The sequence below is a fragment of the Pollicipes pollicipes genome, unplaced genomic scaffold (assembly GCF_011947565.3).
Source record: "Pollicipes pollicipes isolate AB1234 unplaced genomic scaffold, Ppol_2.1 Scaffold_2555;HRSCAF=2994_pilon_pilon_pilon, whole genome shotgun sequence".
NCBI classification, from domain to species: domain Eukaryota; kingdom Metazoa; phylum Arthropoda; class Thecostraca; order Pollicipedomorpha; family Pollicipedidae; genus Pollicipes; species Pollicipes pollicipes.
The window spans coordinates 27,268,499-27,282,325 of record NW_023596136.1 but is presented as its reverse complement, the minus strand read 5'-3'; the positions used below and the strand labels follow the sequence as shown (position 1 = coordinate 27,282,325).

The following is a 13,827-nucleotide window of genomic DNA, read 5'->3' as shown; positions in this document are numbered from 1 at the left end:
GCAGTTGGTGTTTGGGCCTGGCCACGGTCGTACTCCGGCGCCGCTGCCCACAATCCACACATTTTCAGAGCCCCCCCCCCCCCCGCCCCTCCCGGCGGGAGTCTGGCGCCCCTCCAGACCACCGGCCGGACGTCGCGGAGCAGACGCCGCCCCTCCGAGCGGCCACCGTCACCCGCGTCGCCGCCTCCCAGGTCAGGGCAAAGCAAGCTCCGGAGCACACCGCCAGCTGAGCTGAGCGGGAGCGGCCCCGGCTTCGACCGCGCCGACCGGGCCCGGCCGGACGGCGGCGGCGGCGGGCCGGCGGACCCGCAGCGGCGCCGCCGCGGCCATCCGTCTGACGCGTCCACAAAAACCGGCCCGCCGCCCGCGGTGCGACAGACACGGGCCCGGCGGGGGACCTCGGCCGACCGACGGCGCAGACGGAGCGACAGACGGCCCCGGCGGGAGCTCAGCGGTGCTGTCAGACGACGCCGACGTACACCCCCGGACGGACGGAACGGAACGGAACGGAACGGAACGGAACGGAACGGAACGGAACGCGGGACGGGACGGGACGGGACGGCCAGGCTTCACCACGCGCCGGCTCAAGCTCACGGTGGCGCGCGCCGTGCCCCGACTCGCGGTCTCGGACGCCGGCATCGGACCGCGTCTATTCGGGGCTGATTTGGGCGGCTGTGAATGAGCCCTGTTCACTATGATGGGCTACCCGTTGATACGAAGGGCGCCTCGGACAGACCTTGTCTCAAAGGGAGTTGGCGTGCTTCTCATGAGTCATGTCTTATTTTCAGCTTCATGATCGGAAGGGAACGATCCTATCAAATGTATTCCGGCAGTCACGACGACTTTAATGCGTCGTTAAGGCATAACACGAATTTACAGCTTTTGATACGCGTACATAAATCCGGAAAAATGGGCCATTATGTTGGCCTGAATGAGCACCCGACACACAAATGATCATGAGGCAATAAGTTGCGTCGAAAAACCACGGTACAAAAAACAAAAATGGAAATCCAGATATGAAACACGGTGAATTTAATAATCCACGACGAATGCAACATTAATTTGCCTGTAACCTGATTGAGTAACCGGGATTTTAACACCATTCCCCATCACAGGCAAAATTGTACTGACCTGCCTAACTCAAATCGGAAATGTAAAATTTCTTAACACAACAAGTTTAAAACGGGCCCCAATCTGACCCCACCCTCGGCGGGCTGGGATCACGATGACCACAGTTACTTGACTCGCACAGCTTGGTGCGTGAGAGAACGTGCGACCGCCTCAGCAGGAGCGTGTGTCGACGTGAGCAGTTCACCACGCGCCCGCCAGCGCTAACACTGAATCCGCCGGTCTGGGATGGCTTGGAGGATCGATGTCGGGTATCGGCACCCAGAGATGAAGACGTGACAACAGCTGCGTACTGCAGGTGAACATACCGTCTACAAAACAATAAGCGAATCAAACACTACCCACCCCACCCAAAGGCAGCACCAGTAATCGACCAGCAAGCGGCCAACGCCATCTTTCTGAGACTCGGTCTCAAACATCACGCGGTGGAACCTGAACTTGGAGGTTGGGTCACGTTAACAACACAGGCGAGTACGCCGGTACAATGTGTTCAGCACCCATAAAAAACTATGTTTTTTACAATACTTATGTCTTTGTCACCAAGAACGTTAATGCTTCAAAATTAATCCCCTCGGTGAATTGAAATGATGGCGTCTCACAACGTCTAATGCCGGCTATTCTTTTAGGAATGCTGCCTGCTCACCTGCGCATGAACGCTGTACAGTAATCCGACATTGATCGGGCTCCTCAGCAGCGCGCCATTGAACGGAAGCGGGGGGGGGGGGCAGATTTGACCATCCCTGCTAATCCCAAGAACGGCCGGGCCGAATAAAAAAAATCGCAATCGCTAGCGCCGTGGCGTGCGGTTTCAATACAATGAACCTGAGGCCGGAGGTCAAGGTCAAGTGATTAAAATTTTACTTTTGAATATCTGACCGCTTCCACGGCGCACTTTATTAAGAAGAGTATCTCAGGGTGCGAAATTATTGCGCCCTGATCAAACATGCTATATAGGAAGGTATCCAATGTTGCGCGCCGTACCAGGCTTAGAGCCAAGGTCACGTGCCGTGCAAATGAGGACGGACACATTGATCTGTATGTCTATTTTGATTATTTATTTCTGTCACATATGAAGCAGCTTAACACGAAGTGGGGGTGCTTAGCAACCATTATGAATATCAGACACGTGAGCAAGAGCTACTACTTGTCCACAAGCCTTCTAAGGTCAAGGTCAAATGAATAACCTCGGTGATGAATAAGCGGCTGGATCAATTTTCGCGCTATTTTTGAGGGTTCAGTCCTGCTGACAGTGCAACTTGGTGCCCATCAAACCCGCTGCCAGTCGCATGGTCGTTGGTTTGCGTGTGAATCCGATAGACGGCTTCCTCCGCCCCGTCACGTGTTGCTGCGGCAGACCTGAGGCCCCGCCGCCGCGCCGCTGCGGCAGACCTGAGGCCCCGTCACGTGTTGCTGCGGCAGACCTGAGACCCCGTCACCACGCCGCTGCGGCAGACCTGAGGCCTCGTCGCCGCGCCGCTGCGGCAGACCTGAGGCCCCGTCGCCGCGCCGCTGCGGCAGACCTGGGGCCCCGTCGCCGCGCCGCTGCGGCAGGCAGACCTGAGGCTCCGTCGCCGCGCCGCTGCGGCAGACCTGAGGCCCCGTCGCCGCGCCGCTGCGGCACACCTGAGGCCCCGTCGCCGCGCCGCTGCGGCACACCTGAGGCCCCGCAGCCCATCGCTACGGGCCCAGCCCACCTGGGCATGGACAAGGTATGATGCGATGCATTTCAAGCCTTAACTCAATCATGTACAGATAAGCGCTTGAAACTTTGTACAGACATCCTTCAAAGTCGTATCTAGAACACCACCTTGGTATTTTCATAGTTTTGAGAGTCAAAAGCCAATAAATGTTGGGTGTGCTCTTTATCCATATTTTGTTATTTGACGTGCCGATACTTCGATGTGCAGCATTGAAACAACACGACAAGGCATATGAATGATGGAGAAATTGGCTCACACTTCCCGTTTCCAGGTATAAAACATGTTGTTTCGTTCGGCTTCTGTATCACTTGGTCTACGACTACGCGCTTTTGTCAAAAATAGGCAAGCATGACATCATTCTGACGTCACTCACGCCTGATCCATCATGGTCTCTTAGCGGTTATTCTGGCACACGGCGTACAACTCATGCAACTCACCCTGAATTTCGCAACGATATCTTAAGTTTTTTGGACTATCGCGAATATTGGACAAAGGGGGCAGATTTGGCCCCCGGTCTACACCGGGTCAAGGCGTCTATACCAACTAAAATCATGAAAGCGGAACGCCCTAACGCATGTATGCCGTCTAGTCACGAGCGAGGCCTTCGCCGAGCGTGTTTTACTTGAACGACGAAATAATTTTTCAGCTTAAGCGACCTGGCCTAATATAGCCCGGCCCTTACATCATCCATGTACATGTCTTTTCAACCAGCTGTGGCTTCGAGCAATTTTCAGCGACGAGAGCCGTTATTCAAAACATTTACATAAATACTGTCCAATTGGGCGTGGATTCACGCAACATTGTATACCGCCATACATGTGCAGGAAATGTACAACAAATTTCACCTTGATCCAAAAGCATACCATTGCCTGCAGCTGCACTATTCTGACATAAAACAAGGTATAGCTCCCATATATCCATTAGCAGTAAAAACGTGACATGTAACTTGCAAAAACGCTACACAATGCGTACACAAATCGGATGCACAATCCATTATCATAAAGCACAACTTCATCACGGACGAAAACTTTATCGTTCGATTTAGAGCCGCTCCCCATAATAAACGTCTTGGAAAACAAACAAAACAGAGTATTGCGTAACAATATAAGAACGTTCAGCACGTTTTTTTAAGGCGTTTAAAACATACCAGTTACGCAGAATCCTGCGAAACGGCATAACAAACAACCTTATTTTAAACGGCATAACAATGTAATTTTACTTCAGAAAAATAGCCTCCGATTCCATTACTCCGAAGTAGTAAAGAAGCGGCCAACACCCTTCGACGGAGGAGCGTGCGATCGTACGTGCGCAGGCATCTGTGTGGCGGACGCCCGAGCGCGAGCTCTGGGTTCGCCCATCGTGTGGCCTTTCTGAGGCTTCTCAACACCGACTAGCATTCCTAGCGTATCTTGGCCATAAGAGCAGATACAGACGTGAAAGGGGTCACGATAACATGGGCACATGATTGCCTAGGAATCAGTAAGCGTTCTGGAAGGCTGTGCGAGCCATACCACCGCCAATGGTCTGCCTTGTCTCCTAAAAAACGGAGTCTCGAGCGCCACTCGCAGCGGCCTAAGCCGCGAGAGACTGCTGGAATGACACCTTCAGATGCGCCACAACTCCATCATTGCGGCTGCTGACCGACTAAACATTGACGTTTTGCAATACTTTCGGCGCACTCACAGGGGCAAAGAATTATAAATCCACCCATTGCGCGGACATACATGGCTTGGCCTGCCCAGGCCGCCGGGTAAGGCCTGCTGTGGCCAATTTTCAAGCGACGTCATGTCTTAATACGTGCGTGGACACGGCATAAAAGGCTATGAAAGCAATGCTGTATCAAGAGAGTCCAGCCCTCTCATGTAGGACGGAAATGTACATTCGTTCGCAACACCCATGCTACATATGCATCGGTTCCATGCTCGATATTTTTATCTTATTATTTTGTATTTCTGCGGCACTTTTTCATCTAATTGCATTGTTTGGTTGTATTTATTTTCGGATTTCCATTTGTTTGTATTTGTAAGATATCGGGTTGCATCCACCTAGGTCTCGGCATAATCTGGGTTATGATAGCCAGCCCCTGTCAATGCATGCCGCGTCCCACTCCGTACAGGACACCGCACTGGTCCCGTACCCCGTTGTCCGGTTAAACGGCGTCTGGCAAACATGTACCGCCGTCCAATCACACATCTCGTCTTCCAGTTTTGTGGCAAATGGAAGATGGAAGACAATTTGCCAACAAGATTTGTAAACGAATGGGGCCGAACACAGAAATGCTGCTTGTTGCAGAATGGCAAGCCAACAACGCTGGTCCAAGTATAGGCCGAAGGTCAGAGAATGCGTCTATTGTCTTTCACAACAGATGCAGGACCTCTGAACACAGCCCGTGCCGCCCACCGCCTCACGTGACACGTCGAGCGCCAGTCCCAAGGCACCAGTCTTTTTGCCTGGATACTGTGCCAAGCCAAATGCTGAACCGTCCCGCGTCGCTGCATTAATCAGTCGCCAGCCGCGACTCACAGCACCCAAATCGAGCACGGAAAACGCGACGGCTCGCGTGCCGGGACCAGTCTGGTGAAGATCAGTAAAACATTCCGTTTTGCGATCGCGAACTGCCGACGGCGATACAAGAAAAGAGGCACTCATGCAAATCAAATGTAACGGTTTGGAACACGGTAAAAAATGGGCTTGACACGACGACACCGTGCGGACCCATAAACGAATGGCCGTGACAAAACAAAAAGTGGTGGTGAAAGGACGTTTACCTAAGCGCGATGGAGCGATTCAGCATGCTTTAGGCGTGCATGCATGCAAGCAAACACGCATGAGGCATGGTTTAGCACGATCTTTTCGATGATCATATATCGCACTGCGTGCAAATTGTTGGTCTGTCATTTCGTACATCGTGTAAATTGTTGGTCTATCATTTCGTACATCGTGCAAATTGGGTGGATTACACTGGTATGAAAATTCGGTAAATCTAACTGCATAAGTCTCATACATTCCCTCATTTACAGTGTTTTCCACAGTGCACCACTTTCCTAATCACAATTCTAGTGTTTCCACGCACATATCCGCTGCACGAGGACGTGCTGTACCGATTTCGGCACCCCACGGACCACTCGGTGCGCAACCACATCATGAACGGCAGGTGAGGTATCCACGCTCTGTCGCGAAACCAGCTAAATGTGGTGCGTGTCGGACAATACACACGCGCGCGCGCGCGCGTGTGTGTAATAGCGGACCGATCAGAGTAGTTGACGCACCCTAAAACAACCAGTCCATTTAGGGCTCAGGTGACTCCCCATCTGCGTGGCAGCCACCAAGTGCCGACCGCACCAGACAGGCGCGTGATCACCTCAGCCACATGCCGCAGACGTGCGACAATGACGAATGCCTACATCGGTACACACTGCCGCGTGCGACAGGCGTCGAGCGGAGACCGAGCCGCGCGCGCGGCGCGCGTCGATCGCCTCACCGGGCCGGCGCCGTGTGACGCGCGTGCGACAGGCGTCGAGCGGAGACCGAGCCGTGCGCGCGGCGCGCGTCGATCGCCTCACCGGGCCGGCGCCGTGTGACGCGCGTGCGACACGTGTGCGACAGCTGTGCCGGCAACACGCCGTGCCATTGTTGCTGGTAACGAGCTGCAATCTCGGCGTCGGCTGGCAGCGGGCCCAGCATGTGGCGGCCAGGGCGGGACGGCGACCCTGTCGCGCTGGGGAGACGGCTGTCGTCGGGACCGTCGGGGACAGCTCGACCGTCCGGGAGGGAGCAGCGCCACACGGATCCCTCAGAGGAACGGGTGTCGTCGGGACCGTCGGGGACAGCTCGGCCGTCCGGGAGGGAGCGATGCCACACGGATCCCTCAGAGGAACGGGTGTCGTCGGGACCGTTGGGGACAGCTCGGCCGTCCGGGAGGGAGCGATGCCATGCGAATCGCTCACAGCGCCGAACAGGGTGCAGTTACGGCGCGCCGGAAATGGAGCGGCGTTCGTAAAGCTTCGGATTAACTAGTCGATTTAAGCGATATCATGAATTGCATAGCAGAATCGGGCGACCCGCTGCGAGGAACGGCACGTGAATAATACGACCAACATGCGCTGATTTATATTCTCTAATACAAGGAAACAGCCACGCCTCCCATTGTCAAAAGCCATCACGAGCGCTATTAAAATTCAGTCCTCACACATTCCTTGGTCTCCCAGGCGGACGGCTGCGAAGCTTGGCGGGCGGGCCGAGCAGGACTGCGGAGCACGTGGCAGAGGAATGGTCGTCGCGTTCGTCGCACGCGTCAGACGGGCCGCCCGACTACCGCGTCCGCATCGCACCGCACAAAAAGCCTTTTATCTGGCCGATCGGCTTGCATTGCACAGAGAGCGTTGCCAGCCTCGCGCTGAATGTAGGCCCGCGACCCCCCCCCCCCCCCCCCCCCAGGCACTCGCGATGATCTGCCGCCCATCGCTGTCTCACTGTCTACTGGCCCTGCATCCAGACAGGATGATTGGCACCTTGCCTTGATCCAGACATGGGTGGATTGCATCCATGACATCATACATACTCCAAGCAGCGGCCGGAATCTCCTGCACACCGCACCTTTACCACGATGTCGCGTCTGAAGTCATCGCCAACAGTGGCCTTCAACCGCGCACGCTGACCGTACCTGCAGACAGCACCTCAGACACCACCCTTCACCCGGGCTAGCCCACCGACGCCTTCCCCGCCGAACCCCCGACAGGGACCGACAGCTGACGGGGCCGATGACCGCCGGCCGACCTTGACGCGTGCCTCACGACAGGCCAGGGGACCGCGTCTGCCCGCCGCCGGTCACGACCGTCCGCCGACGTCACGGCCCGCGTCTGGGACTCACCGCCGGGGTCCGCTGGGGTCGGGGGGTCAGCGGCGCGGAGGGGGCGGGGCCGTCTGTCGCCAGGTGGCGGCGGCCGGCCGGCTGACGGCGCCGCCAGTCCGAGGCAGCGGCCGGCTCGGCGGCGGAGGGGCGGCGGAGAGCGGCCAGTACACGCCAGGTGGGACACCGCACGGCCGGCTTCACAGGTGGGACACCGGACCACGGTCCTAACAGGTGGGATATCAGAGGACAGTCCTCACAGGTGGGAAACCGGAGGACAGTCCTCGCAGGTGGGACACCAGACCACGGTCCTCGCAGGTGGGATACCAGAGGACAGTCCCCACAGGTGGGACGCTAAAAGACGGTCCTCACAGGTGGGATACCAGAGGACGGTCCTCACAGGTGGGATACCGGAGGACGGTCCTCACAGGTGGGATACCAGAGGACGGTCCCCACAGGTGGGATTACAGAGGACAGTCCCCACAGGTGAGATGCCAGAAGACGGCCCTCACAGGTGGGACACCGGACCACGGTCCTCACAGGTGGGATACCAGGGGACGGTCCTCACCGGTGGGATGCCATAGGACAGTCCTCACAGGTGGGACACCAGAGAACGGTCCTCACAGATGGGACACTGAAGAACGGTCCTCATGGGTGGGATACCAGGGGACGGTCCTCACAGGTGGGATACCAGAGGACGGTCCTCAAAGGTGGGACACCAGAGGACGGTGCTCACAAGTAGGACACCGACGGACGGTCCTCACCGGTAGGATATCAGAGGTCGGTCCTCACCAGTTGGATGGTCCTCATAGGTGGGACATCGGATAAGGTCCTCACAGATGGGACACCGAAGCACGGTCCTCACAGGTAGGAGGGACAGCACGGTCCTTACCGATGGGACCGCGGAGGACGGTCCTCACAGGTCGGGGTGGACGCGACAGTCTTCGCTAATGAGATGGGACGACACGGATCTCGCGGGTCAGACATGGCAGTACGGTCCCACTAGGTGGGACACAGCGGATAGTCCTCACACGTGGAACACGGCAGGGCAGTCCTCACGGGCGGATAGCAGTGGGACGGCGTCCCCGACAATGGTGATGATTTGGGCTTTAGAGTGCGCCGACTGCAATGGTCGTGTGGCGCCCATGATATTTGGGACGCGGACAGGCGTTCGTCGCAGGTGAGACGAGCCTCGACGATACCCATAGTCTGGACGAAACGGAGGTCCTCACAGGCGGGACAGACCCGCGCCGTCCTCACCCGTGGGACGGCCCAGCTGCCGCTGGCGGGTCTGACCTCCCGGCCTTGTCTCGGCCTGCACAGCCTGGCCGGATCGATCCGTCCGTCAATAAAGGTGCCAGGTGTGTTGACAGTGCCCAGGGCTGTGCACCATGGCGTGCACAGCCAGAGCACCCGTCCCGTGGCGGGCCATGTGCTGCCCAATGCATTCGACACGAGGCGTCACTATTTCGCGCGCCGTCGGGTGCGCTTTTTTAGGTGGACCGCGATCACGAACCCTTTCAAGGGGCGCCAGCGACTGGTGACCATGCTAGCGCTCGGGGGCCGTGGCGGAACCGGGATCGAACCCGGGCCCTCCACGTGGGAGCCGAAGGAGCTGACCACTCGAGCGTTTTCCTCGAGCGGTCGCCACTTCGCCAGAGCGCCCGCTGCCAGGCTGAGCTGGAGTGTACGTTCGTGTTCAGCCGGCAGAGCGCCTCCTGCGGAGTCCAGTTAGTGCCGACCCGGGACGAGCCAAGATCGCAACGATGTAGTTTATGCTTTAGTGCCAGCACAGGTTGGTGCCGTCAATTTAAATCCTAACCTTGATATCTTATACCTACTGCAGGGTCGGCAAGAGCGAGACAACTTTCTTCTCTGCTAATCCACGGAACTAATATTGGCTACTCGTGATGGGTTTGTGAATCACCGCTGTGCACAAACAGTGCTGTTCCTAACTTACCACATTCAGACAGCGAGTTCGCAAATGCAAAAATGTAAATGCAATTTACTGAGTCTGTCTGAAAGTCCGTGACACGCGCCCCTTAACTGAAGACCCGCTGACCAATATTCAGCGCACCCGCATGATTATTGACGAGCAGTCGCCTCAGATAACGATGTTTCTCAGGTTGGTACGCCTGAAGATCGAAGGTCACCTTAGCAGTAGCCTAGAACGGCTTAAGTTCAATGCCATGAACTCATCTCCATGAATCTACCGCCCCAGTCCCTGAGTGGCGGAGCCTCGCAGACAAAGGATGCGAGATAAAGTCGTGCAACGATCTGGCCACGTTTCCCCACTGACCCAGGCGGTGTGGATGCACTGATCGAAGCCCGAGGTAGTCACATCGCGTGACGATGTGGTTTGAACCCTCCCCGTTCCACATAGCTCATCGGCAGTGGCCGGTTGTTGAAGCACGCTGCACCGCTGCTTGTTTGCTTCGAATACCTCATCTCCGATCATGACGAGCGATCTAGGGGAAGGGTTATGACCCCCAGATTACCACAAAGCAACATCAGGTCCTCGACGAACAGCACATACCTTGAACCAAGAGGACCTCCTGGACCACCAGCGTTCGAGGAGATGCACAACGTCCCCCACTTAAGTTATGCAGGCCTTGTCATGGCGGATGGATTCGCGCGAAAAGCTTAAGGCAACACCACTCCCATCACAACCCCTGCACCAGCACGACTTCATGATGCCGCGCTTGCCTGTGGCAGATTACGTCACCTGGATAAAGCTATGCTCGCTGGGCTAATCTGAGCAAAAATGTGGATTCCATCACGATGACTATGTGCCGCCCGTGATCAAGCTGTTGACTACAAGGTGGATACGTGTTGCTGCGCACTACACAGGACATCAATAAATGTTGTGCGATTTTATAGAGCCCTGGCCTTAGCTAACAAGCTTACGGGACTGGCCTTTGACACTCTTGAACAACCTACGCACCTGGAATGGATCAAAATGCATTTGGAATGCATGACCATTTTGATCATTACGACAGGTCTTCCAATAATTTTGGGTGGCCGTGCAAATAAAATAGGCAGTCAATTTCTGTCCGCGTTGAACTATCGACATCTTCAGCGGAGGTGTGGCGAAATAAAGCAGGAGAGCACAGCGTGATGCCCCAGCGGCACCTCACACCAGTGACGCCCAGTCCGTCCGGCAGACAGCAGCCATGGCCGGCGTCGACATGGCCGACCTGTTCAGCCGCGTCAGCGAGGAGCTGCGCACGCAGGAGGGCAGCCTGCTGCACCGGCAGCTGCGCGAGGCCAGTAGCGGCAGCGGCCGGCTGGCGGCGCTGATGCAGCTGTCGGCCATGTCGGACGTGACGCCGCGCGGCCCCGGCCGGCTCTCCAAGAGCCAGCCGGACGCGGCCGAGTGGCTGCTGCGCGAGCGCGACGCCACCTCTGACGGCGAGCGGCTGGCGCTGCTCAACCTGGCCGTGCAGCACGCGCCCACGCCCGGCCCGGACGAGGCCGAGCCGCGCGACCACGGCGAGACGCTGACGGCGGCGCTGCTGCGCCGACAGCGCGTGCTGCGCGCCTGCGGCCGGCCAGCCGACCTGGCCGACAACGAGGCCTACCTGCGCCAGGTGATGGACACGCTGCCCGAGCCGACGCGGCGCAAGTACGACCGAGAGCTGCAGGCCGAGCTGAGCGACGGCGGCGGCGCGCTGGCCGGCCCGGCGCCGCCGCCCGCCCGGCTGCCCAAGATCTACGGCGGTCTCCACTACAAGCTGAAGCGCGTCTCAGCCCTGGTCAACGTCGACTTTATCGAGGGCAAAGGCCGCTGCCTGGTGGCCAACGAGGAGATCCCGCCAGGTGAGCGAGCCGGCCAGCGGCCGCCCACTGCCCACCGGAGCCGCCTCTCGTGTCATGGTAATGCGGCCTGGTGCCTGGGCTATAGTGCAGGAGTGGCTGACCACCTACCCTGTGGATGATCATTGGGTTTGACAAAGACAGGGCGACACGTATTCCCTAACAACCTAGCTGGGGGAGGGACAAACGCGTCTCCGTATCCGCCGAGCAGCCTTCTTCCCACAGTCCATCACGCCCCAAAGGATCCTGAGCGTGCCCGTGCCTGCACTGCCTGTCGTTTGTTGCAGGCTCGGTGCTGATCACCGACTCGCCGTACGCCTGGGCGCTGAGCTCGGAGCGCTGGCCCACCCACTGCCAGTCGTGCTGCCGGCGCACGCTGGCGCCCGTGCCGTGCACGCGCTGCGCCGCCGTCGTCTTCTGCAGCGCCAGCTGCCGGCAGACGGCCTGGACGCGATTCCATCGGGCCGAGTGCGGCGTGCTGGAGCATCTCCGCGCCGGCGGTCTGACGCCCATGGCGCTGATGGTGGCGCGCACGGCGCTGACGGCCGGCATGGCGCGCCTGCGCCCCTACCTCGACCGCTGCGACACGTACGACGTCTCCGGGGTCGACCCGGCCGCCGCCTACGACGGGCTTGATTACGAGGCCGTGTTCGACCAGGTGCCCAACAGCGCGTTCCGCTCGATCCTGGACGCGATCCGGCGCGGCACGCTGGCCATCTACCTGCTGCGCTGCCTGCAGCTGACGGAGCTGGGCGTGGCCGAGCTGGACGAGCAGCAGCAGCTGCAGCTGGCCGCGCTGCTGCTGCGCCACCTCGAGAGCTGCGCCTGCAACGGCTTTCAGCTGAGCGAGCTGGTGGCGCCCGAGCCGGGCGACGAGAGCGAGCCGGAGGCGCTGGAGCTGGGCGGCGCCGTCAGCGCCACCGTCAGCCTCATGAACCACAGCTGCGACCCGAACGTGACGCGCGTCAACCACGGCCGCCACCTGATCGTGGTGTCAACGCGCACCATCGCCGCCGGCGAGGAGCTCCAGGACAACTACCGGGCGCTGTTCCACGAGGCGCCGCGCGCCCAGCGCCAGGCGGCGCTGCTCGAGCGCTACCACTTCAGCTGCCGCTGCGCAGCCTGCCGCTTCCACTGGCCGCTCTACGACCGGCTGCCGACGGTGGCGGCGCGCGCCCAGGTGCGCCAGCTGCTGGCCGCCGGCGAGGAGTACGAGGCGGACGGCGAGCACATCAGTGCGGCGCAGGCGTTCGGCGCCGCCGCCCAGCTGGTGGAGCAGGAGCACGACGACCGGCTGCAGCCGTGCCGACTGCTGGTCGACTGCCAGGGGTACCTGACGCGCAGCCTCTGGCTGGCCTACCGCCTGTGACGGGCGCGGCCTTACAGCGCGGCGTAGCGGCGTCAGTCCCGCCGGCGCGTCCGCGGACGCCTCAGGCGGCGGACGTCGTCCCGACGTCGGCTCGCCTGATTCCAGGCTTGAGGGCGCGCCCAGCCTGGGGAGGCGGCCGACGGCGGATCCGCCGCGGAAAGTGGTGGCCCCAGCTGAGCTAGTCCCCGCAGTTGGCTGTTTGGGCACCCGGTAGCGTGCGAATAGCGCCCTCCCAGCGGCGGACGGCCGCGTCCGATCGGCGAGCGCCACATAGTGGCGAGTCACTTCTGCTGTGATCCTGAGTGGTGTCTGAACTGACGGCATGCCCCGCCGCCGCCCCGCGCGGAGTCGACCGCGGCGAATGTCCGGTCGGCGCGGCCCGCTCCTCTCCTCCCCGCAGCGGGCAGTCGCTCCGGGCGACGAGGGCGCCTCCCCGGCCGGAGCGCCGCCCCGGCGCCTGGCACGGTGCCGGCGCTGACCGGAGGGCGTGTGGGAAGGTGTGCCGGCCGCTGTCCGGCGCGCCGCCGCGACCTTGGCGTCAGCTGGCCGGTCTGTGCGGCCGCGGCCGGCCGGGGAGAGGCGGGCAGGACGGGGCGGGGCGGGGTGCCCCGGCTCCGGCCGCAGTGCAATAAACCGGTCGCCGAGGGGCCCACAATAGGCTGACATGGCTTGTGTCGAGCGACCGGACCGCCACGGCGGCGAATGCAGACGGATATCCGGTGTCCACGCCGCGGCACGCGGCCAGAGCGAGCCGCAGCTGCCAGCCCGCCGGGCGCCGAGCCTCAACACAGCGAACACTTGGATACGGCCTTTCCAAGTGGGAATCGCGAGAGAAAGGAATCGGACTCCCACCAGGGGAAACCCGACAACGTTCATTTTCCTGTCAACTCGACAGGGGTCACTGGCGATGACCAGAATTGAACACTTCTACAAACGTAACATCGATGTGTCAAATCTGGCTGAAA

General features: G+C 59.6%; 1 protein-coding gene across 1 annotated transcript; it reads left to right on the top strand.

Annotated features, from left to right (window-relative positions):
• Nucleotides 1–11,251: 11,251 nt before the first annotated feature.
• LOC119099735 (SET and MYND domain-containing protein 4) lies at nucleotides 11,252–13,352 on the top strand. The gene is made up of 2 exons (XM_037222801.1): nucleotides 11,252–11,496; nucleotides 11,781–13,352. Exons 1-2 carry the CDS (start codon nucleotides 11,271–11,273, stop codon nucleotides 12,860–12,862), a joined length of 1,308 nt encoding a protein of 435 aa, XP_037078696.1. The 5' UTR covers nucleotides 11,252–11,270; the 3' UTR covers nucleotides 12,863–13,352.
• Nucleotides 13,353–13,827: the final 475 nt, after the last annotated feature.